The 9,175-nt window shown below is 62.5% G+C and overlaps 1 protein-coding gene across 1 annotated transcript in view; it reads right to left on the bottom strand.

The window, feature by feature from the left end:
- The window catches only part of HMCN1 (hemicentin 1), a 293,245-nt gene extending 285,277 nt beyond the window's left edge, over positions 1-7,968 (bottom strand). The window contains 1 exon segment of the mRNA XM_055121231.1: positions 7,682-7,968. Coding sequence (XP_054977206.1) covers positions 7,682-7,937 — 256 coding nt within the window. The 5' untranslated portion in view covers positions 7,938-7,968.
- Between the last annotated feature and the right edge of the window lie 1,207 nt (positions 7,969-9,175).

The following is a 9,175-nucleotide window of genomic DNA, read 5'->3' as shown; positions in this document are numbered from 1 at the left end:
TAAGAGCCCCCCCCCCCTCCGCCGCTTCCAGCTGGCACCAGCGCCCTCACCTCATTACCACATTCTTGGGGAATAATCAGCGTCCCTGGCCAGGAGCTGGAGCGGGCGGCTCCAAGACGGGCCGAGCTTCTGACTCAGAGCAGAAACGGTGCGCACGCGGGGCCGGAGCAATAGCACAGCGGGGGAGGGCGTTGCCTGGCACGCCGCTGACCCGGGTTCGATCCCCGGCATCCCAGAGGGTCCCCCCAAGCACCGCCAGGAGTGAGTCCTGAGCACAGAGCCAGGAGTCAGCCCTGAGCATCGTAGGGTGGGACCCAAAAATGAAACAAAACTGTTTTAATGATGGACATAAATTCTGGGGCGATGAAACTGACAAATGCCGTCAAGAACGTCCTTCCGCCCCTCACTGGCCACTGACCATTTCCTTGCAGGGACAGATATATAAGATCTCCCTCTCTCTCCCTCCCTCTCCCTCTCTCCTCTCTCTCCCTCCCTCTCTCTCTCTCTCTCTCCCTCTCTCCCTCTCTCTCCCTCTCTCTCCCTCTCTCTCTCCCTCTCCCTCTCCCTCCTCTCTCCCTCCCTCTCCCTCTCCCTCTCTCTCCCCCCTCTCTCCTCCCTCTCTCCCTCTCCTTCTCTCTCTCCCTCTTTCTCCACAACCCTCCCCCGCCACATTGCACATCTCTCCTCCCTCACCACTGTCTCCTCAGAGTTCAAGGCCACACCCGCTAACAAACAGCTCTGGAGTCAAACCCTCAGACTCAGTGCTCAGAGTCTGGCCACTGGGCGTGTCAGGTGCTCGCCGAAGTTAGCCACGCAGGCAGAGATGCACCAGCACCAGACACTGCTGGACTCAGCCCGGCCGGCCCTGCCCTGCGGGTGGTCTCTCTCGCCCGCCCTCCCTCCCAGAGCCCGCAGCCCTACCAGTGACTCCTTAGGGCGAGTCGCAGACCTTTGAGAGTGCACGTCACTCACGGAGAACCCTGCTTGGAGGTAGAGTCCAAGTCCACACACTCGCGACGTGAGCCAAACAGTTTGTCCACGTTACGTGCCCTGGGCCATGTCATCTCGCATTACATGGTCCCTGTGCCACGTGGTCCCACTTACACGCCCCTGGGCCACGTGGTCCCACATTACACAGCCCCTGGGCCACGTGGTCCCACATTACACGGCCCCTGGGCCACGTGGTCCACATTACACAGCCCCTGGGCCACGTGGTCCCTACATTACATGGCCCCTGGGCCACGTGGTTCTACATTACACGGTCCCTAGGCCACATGGTCCCACATTTACACGGTCCTAGGCCACGTGGTCCCACATTACACGGCCCCTGGGCCACATGGTCCCACATTACATGGCCCCTGGGCCACGTGATCTCACATTACACGGCCCCTGTGCCACGTGGGTCCCACATTACATGGACCCTGTGCCACGTGATCTCACATTACACGGCCACTGTGCCACGTGGTCCCACATTACACGGCCCCTGGGCCACGTGATCCCACATTACATGGCCACTGTGCCACGTGGTCCTGCATTAGGTGAACACTGTGTCACGTGGTCCCACATTATGTGGACCCTGTGCCACGTGGTCCTGAGTTAGGTGGACCCTGTGCCACGTGGTCCTACATTAGGTGGACCCTGGGCCATGTGGTCCTGCATTACATGGACCCTGGGCCACGTGGTTCCTATGCCACCTGAGCATGGGACCGGGGGCCCCCAGCTTCTATCTCCCCACCGTGTTGTCTCCCCACTGAGCTCGCTGACGTCGCTGCTGCGCCCAGAAGCCCAGGGGAAGTGCGGAGGCCCAGGGTTCCTTAACCCTTTATCCCCCGACACTCTGCTCCTGCTCGCAGCTCTCGGCTGTGCCCACCTGCCCTCGTCCTGCTTCCTCAGTGCCCGACCTGCATCCACTCCCCCCCCCCTCAGCCTTCACCCTGCACACGTGTCCCTCCCGCAGCACCCGGGGACTGGACCCCGGGGCCATCGGGTGCATCCTACCTGCCTGCTGGCTCCCAGCCCGTCATTCTGCAGATTCCCCGGGGATGACCTCACGCCCCCGCCCCCCCGCCCCGCCCCGGAGACTCTGCTGTCACCCTGGCGGGCGGCGGAAACGCCAGGGCAGTGGACCCTGGCCGCAGACAGGCCACCCACACAGAGATGCGCCAGGGACGCGCTGGCCGGTGTCACGGGCGGCCGGCCCGGCCCTGTCAGGCTTGTCAAACAGTAGAAACCGCCGCCTCAAGCAGGCGCGCCAAGCTCGGAGCCCTGCACCCCCGCTCGGCCCGTCCGCCAAGACCCTCCTCTCCCCAGAAGGGTGACGGTGGGGGGGGGGGTGACGGCGGGGGGGGAGGCGGGGGGGGGGAGCTGTCTGCGGAATGTGCTACCAGCCACGGGGAGTCGCGGTGACGTCCTTCCACAGCCTCCAGGAGACGACGTCCACTGGGTCCTGCAGCTGCTGGCAGGCGGGATGAGTCATTCAGGGGGATGGGGACGGCGTCCTGGGACCCCTCGGGGCAGGGCTGCCCCAGGGCCATGCCCCGTGTTCTTCATTCCCAGGGTCAGGCCCAGTCCATTCAGGGTTCTTAGAAGCTTGGGAGTCTGGGCCGGGGGCTGGAACGGCGGAACAGCGGGGAGGGTGTTTACCACAGTCGATCCAGGTTCGGTCCCCGGCATCCCACAGGGTCCCCTGAGCACCGCCAGGAGCGCGGAAGTGTGAGGGGAAAAGTGTCCGCCCCAGGGGCAGCTGCGGGCAGGAGGAAAAGGGGCGGCACTGAGGGAGGAAGAGGACAGTGGAGAGGGGATGTCGGACACTTGATGTCACAGATAGCCTCATACCTCTAATCCACAGGGACGGAGGGAGGGAGGGAGGGAGGGAGGGAGGGAGGGTGATGGGGCAGCTCGCAGCAGCTGTGTCCGGGCACACCGGACCCCCGCTCTCCGGCATTGAGGAAGCGCCTCCAGGAACGGGACGAGCAGAGGAAACAGCGGGCAATGTGCAACCCTCACAGAGGTGCTCGACACAGAGGTGCTCGACTCTGACGGACCCGAACGTGGGCCTTAGCCTTCGGGAGAAGGTTTTCACTGGACGTAGCGAAACGCCCCCCGGAGGCCCCTGGAAATGCTCCCTCTCCCCATCCTGAGCCAAAGGATGAGTGCGCCAATCTTGCAGATATATATATGGTCATGAGTTTGAATCCCTGGCGCCCCACATGCGCCCAGCACAATCCCGACGGCTCTACTGCCTGCGTTTTTCCCCAAACACCACCAGCAATTTCCAACCCCAGAGCCAGGAGCCTGCAGGCACCACCCCAGGGTGCATCTTGACTCAAAACAGGGCAACCTTCAGCCAGCACCAGGACCAAGACTTGTGCCTGCACCCAGTTGGGTGACTCCCGGGAGCACTGCCAGTGTGTGAGCACCATCGATGAGCAGGGTGAGACGCCCCGATCCTCACCGCCCCAGGCTGCCTCCGACCTTCCCTCCGGGCGCAGGACCGTCCACCTGTCCCGAGGTGACCTGGACACACACATTCTTGCTGGTTCTACTGCCGGTTAGACCCCCGGGCCTTCTGCCTCCCTGTCACCTGCGTTTTCCAGGTCCTGCCGTGGCCATACCCACTCTGCACACACACACACACACACACAAACTCGCAAAGCAAAGTCCTAACAGGCTGTTGGATGCCCCAGCCCCTGTCTCTACGTGACATTCGTGGGACTGGAGCGATAGCACAGCGGGGAGGGCATTTGCCTTGCACGTGGCCAACCCGGGTTCAATTCCCAGCATCCCATATGGTCCCCTGAGCACCGCCAGGAGTAATTACTGAGTGCAGAGCCAGGAGTCAGCCCTGTGCAACGCCGGGTGTGACCCAAAAAGCAAAAAAATAATAATAATTAATCTACGTGACATTTGTTCTTGCACACGCCTGCTGGTCCCGTCATTCCATGTCCCCAAAGGTGCCGGGGGGCTGCAGAGAACCCCCACCTCTGACCTCCAGGACCCTCAGGGGCGAGTGGTTGGTTTTAGACTCAGAGGCGGATGGTGACTTTCTCAGCCAGAACGGGGCTCCCGGCCTGCCCGGCGGATGGCCAGTGAGTGAAGCGTCCACTCCATCCCAGACACACTTGCACCAGGCTCAGGGGCCGGGGATGTGGGTGCTGACATGCAGGCAGGGAAGCGCCCACCGGAAGGGAGCAGGCAGGAAACCAGATCCAAGGTTTCTGTGTGTCTCAGCCATCCCACCCCGCCATGGTCACTGCAGCCTCCGGAGGAGACTTTGCACCCTTCTGCCCTGGGTCCCGTGGAGATGCAACGCCGTCAACAGCTGGGTGCAACTACATGTAAGGGAACCATTGGGGCCTTTTCTCGGAGCACTGAATTCATGAAAAGCTGGACATTAAGGCGGCTGGGGTGGAGAAGGGGTCACTGAGTCGGGGACGGTTGGAGGGATGCTCGGGACGGGAGATGTGTGCTGAGAGTAGACAAAGGACCCAACGGGACGGCCTCTCGGTGTCTGTATTGCAAATTATCATGCCCAAAAGAAGAGAGAGTGTGGGGGAGATTGTCTGCCATGGAGGCAGGGGGAGGGCGGGATGGGGGGATACTGGGGACATGGGTGGTGGGGAATGTGCCCTGGTGGGGGATGGGGGTTCCGTCACTGTAGGGCTGACACTCAAACAGGAAAGCTGGTAACTGCAGCTCAAGGGGATTCAATAAAAATTAAAATATGGGAGCTGGAGTGATAGCACAGCGGGGAGGGTGTTTGCCTGGCATGCGGCCGACCTGGGTTCGATCCCCAGCATCCCCGAGCACCACCAGGAGTGATTCCTGAGTGCAGAGCCAGGAGCCAGCCCTGAGCATCGCCGGGTGGGACCCCAAAAAGAAAAATAAAATTGATTTCTTTAGGTTAAAAAAAAAGCTGGATTTTTATTAGTCATCACCCCTCACTTCTGAATCATGACTGTCAAAGGAGAGACGCCAGGACAGCTATAGCCGGGGGGCGACACGGTGTAACACAGCCTGTGCCTCTGTTGTCCCAGAGAATCTGCAGGCGAGCCCGATCACTCGCCCTTGTGGCCCGAGTCCATCTCTGCACGGGTGCAAATGCAGCCTCATTTCACAAGCGTTCGGGGAAGAAAACCAAAGGGGGGTGTTAATGTGAGGAAGCGATTTATTTTTCCACCAAGTTCAGTGCCGGAGGCTTCGGGGATTCGGGCTATTTGCAAATAACAGAAGTCAAGTGTCGGCCTCAAAGACAGGAGGACGTTATAACACGAGGAGAAGTCGGCCCCTAGAGTGAAGGTCTCCATTCAAACCTAAAAAAACACATTCCAGGGGCCGGAGAGATAGGACAGCGGGGAGGGCGTTGGCCTGGCACGTAGCCAACCCGGGTTCGATCCCCGGCATCCCAGAGAGTCCCCCGAGCACCGCCAGGAGTGATCCCTGAGTGCAGAGCCGGGAGTCAGCCCTGAGCATCGCCGGGTGGGACCCAAAAACAAACCAAACAAAATGCATATGGAGGGGTGTGGGGAGATAGCACGGCGGGGAGGGCGCTTGCATTGCACACGGCCGACCTGGGTTCAATCCCCGGCATCCCATAGGGTCCCCCGAGCACCGCCAGGAGTGATCCCTGAGTGCAGAGCCAGGAGTCAGCCCTGAGCATCGCCGGGTGGGGCCCCCCAAAATGCACTTCACGTTCAATCACCGGAGCGATGTAATGAAGCTATATCTGCACATAATTACCGCGGTAGACACACGTCCCGGAAGAACACCATAGGTCACTTCTCCCATCCTTTGAAGAGCAACGTCAAAAGCCCAGAAACTTCTATTTGCCTCTAATTTGTTCCCCATAGTTATTCGATTCGCCAAAAACAGTCACAACAAGTCTCGCAACAGAGACGTTTCTGGTGCCCGCTCGAGCAAATCCACGAGCAACGGGATGACAGTGACAGTGACAGTTCTTTTAAAACTGAGGTCAGAGAGGGACTGGAGTGATAGCACAGGGGGTAGGGCGTTTGCCTTGCACGCGGCCGACCCAGGTTCGAATCCCAGCATCCCATATGGTCCCCTGAGCACCGCCAGGGCTAATTCCTGAGTGCATGAGCCAGGAATGACCCCTGTGCATTGCCGGGTGTGACCCAAAAAGCAAAAAAAAGAAAAAAAGAAAAACTGAGGTCAGAGCAATAGCACCGAGGGGAGGGCACTGGCCTTGCACACAGCCACCCCAGGTTCGATCCCCGGCATCCCAGAGGAACCCCTGAGTGCCGCCGAGAGTGATCCCCGAGCATAGAAGCAGGAGTCATTCCTAGGCACCCCCTCCCCCCAGAAATAAATGAAGACAGGACAGAGGAATAGCAACGGTGCTTATAGTACCCAGGGGATGCGCGTGGCTTGGGTGGGGTTGATTCCTGGTCACAAGGGCACTGTCACGAGTGAGCTCTGAGCACCCCTGGGTGTAGCCCAAAGGCGGCACACAACCTCCTTCCCCCAAAACCTGAAGCCACATTTGATGCTTTGTAACCCCCTAACTCTGGGTCCGCCGGAGAAGGCTCCGAGGTGCCCTGGGACCCCCACACACACACCCCGGCCAGGGCAGAACTGTGGCCTTTCCCCAGCCCTCAGCTTTATTTCTTCCTCTGGGCAGCGGCGGGAGGGAGCTAATGAGACTCAGATGGCTGCTGGACGCCCGGGCTGACGGCCCCCTCCCAGGAAGGTTAAGGTGGGGCGGGGTGGGGGGACCCGGGTCGTATTTCAGCGCGGCTGGAACTCCAAGCTTTAGGGGGAAAAAAAATACACCAAACAGCTCTGCAGCCCCTTGCTGAGGCCGGCGCCGGCCTCTGGAAAGCCGCATTTCTGCAGCGGCTGCGCCAAGGCCGCGGGGCTCAAAAGCGCCCCGCGCTGGGGCCCAGGAGGCTGCGAGGGGGTGGGGAGGGGGGGGTCCCGGGAGTGGAGGGCTGGGGCTGTCCCCTTCCTGCCCACCCACCCCGGACGGCTGCCACCCGCGGGGTGCCCTGGTGCCACACGAGCTGGGCACGTTCGCGGCCACCCGTGTCCCGCCTCTCCCGCGCGCGCAGTACCTGGACCCGAAAGGGCATGAAAAGCGCGCAGGGACCGATGGCCACTCGGTGCCCGGGCGCAGGGGGCACCCGCTGGCCACGTGTTGGGGCTTGAGGGGTCCCGCGGGGCCCAGTGCTGGGGCGCACGGGGCCTGGGCGCAGGGGGACCGGCTGGCCCAGTGCTGGGGCGCACGGGGCCTGGGTCTGGGGATCTCTCACGGCCCAGTGCTGGGGCGCAGGATCCTGGGCTTTGGGGGGACCTGCTAGCCAAGTGCTGGGGCGCACGGGGGACCCGCGGGATCCAATACTGGGGCGCAGGGGCCCTGGGTTTTAGGGGGTCCCACTGACCAAGTGCTGGGGCGCACGGGGGGTAGGGTCCGCGGGGCCCAGTGCCGGGCGCAGGTTCCTGGGCTTTGGGGAACCGTCTGACCCAGTGCTGGGGCTTGGGGGGGGGGGGTCCCGCAGGGCCAAGTGTTGGGGCGCAGGGACCTGAGCTTTGGAGTGTCCCGCTGGCCTAGCGCTGGGGTGCAGGGGGGTCTGGGCTTAGGGGGTCCCGCAGGGCCAAGTGCCTGGGCCTGGGGGGTCCCCCGGCCCCGTGCCGGGCTTGGGGCCCCGCGCCCCGGGCTCACCTGGGTCGTGGAACGGCACGAGCGCGAAGTTGAAGAGCGGCCTCTTGGGCCGGCGCAGGGACGTCTCCAGGATGCGGGACGCGCCCTCGACCACCTGCACCAGGTCGTCGTACATGGAGCCGGTGACGTCGAAGACAAAGGCCAGCGTGGACGCGCCGTCGGGGTCCGGGCCGGGGCCGGGGCCGGGGACAGGGCCGGGGTCGGGCCGGACGCAGCCGCCCAGTAGCGCCAGCAGCGCCAGCGCGCGCGCACCCATGGCCCGGGCCGGCCCCGCGCGCCCTGGGACCCCCGCGCGCCCTGGGACTCCCGCGCCGTCGCCCCCCGGGCTCAGCGCGGCCAGTGCGCGCCGCGAGGTCCGTCCCCGGCGCCCGGCCCGGCCTCCCCGGCCCGCCCGGCCCGCCAGGGGGGCGCGGCGCGCGCGCTGATTGGCCGGAGCCGGGGCCCGGCCCCGCACCCCCCGGGGGGGACGGGGGAGGCCAGGGAGGCCAGGGGGGCCCGGGGGGACCCGTGGGGACCCGGGGGAACCTGGAGCGGGAATCTGGGGAGGCCTGGGGTGCAGGGGAGACTTTGGGGAACGGGGAGTGGGCGGTGATGGGACCAAACCCGTGCGCCCCCGGGAAGGGGAAAGACGCTGGAGGGTCCAGGCGGGACCCAGGGGGACCAGGGGGGGAGTGGGGGGACCAGGGGGGGAGTGGGGGGTCCAGGGGGGTCAGGAAGGACCTGGAGTGGGCAGTGCTGGAGGGTAAAGCTGTGCGCCCCAGGCAGGGGAGGAAGTTGGGGGGTCCAGGGGGAACCAGGGGACCCAGGGGGAAATTCAGAAGAGCAAGGAAAGAGAATGTTTTCCCTTTACATCTCAGGGGGAGTCTGCAAAGCAGGAGCTCCAGCCCTTTGAACCAGCTCCCCAGGCCCCTAATTAGTTCTTTGCAACTTTGCTTTTGTTCTGTGTCTTGGTTTGGGTCCCACCCCGAGATGCTCAGGGCTGACCCCTGGCTCTGCGCTCAGGAATCACTCCTGGCAGTGCTCCGGGGAGCCTATGGGATGCTGGGGATCGAACCCGGGTCAGCCACGTGCAAGGCAAACGCCCTCCCCGCTGTGCTATCGCTCAGAGCACCCCTTTCTCTTGCACTATTGACTAATAGTTGAGGATATTACTACATCCTTTGTTTGGTGACATCATTGCCTTAAATGAGATGTATCCCATGCTCATAAACTTCCCATTCCAAAAACAGAGACTTTTCAATGGTTAAACAAATCAAAACCACTGATTAGACTTTTTTTTTTTTTAATATTGACAGAATAGTTGAATTTTTTTTTTCTTTTTTGAGTCATACCCGGCAATGCTCAGGGCTGACTCCTGGCTCTGCACTCAGGAATTACTCCTGGTGGTGCTCAGGGGACCCTATGGGAAGCTGGGGATCGGAACCCAGGTTAGCCACATGCAAGGCAAACGCCCTCCCCACTGTGCTATCGCTCCAGCCCCCTGAATAGCTGAAT

Source organism: Sorex araneus, chromosome X (genome assembly GCF_027595985.1).
Source record: "Sorex araneus isolate mSorAra2 chromosome X, mSorAra2.pri, whole genome shotgun sequence".
NCBI classification, from domain to species: domain Eukaryota; kingdom Metazoa; phylum Chordata; class Mammalia; order Eulipotyphla; family Soricidae; genus Sorex; species Sorex araneus.
Note: the sequence above shows the minus strand (reverse complement) of the source record. Positions and strands in the feature narration are given on the sequence as shown.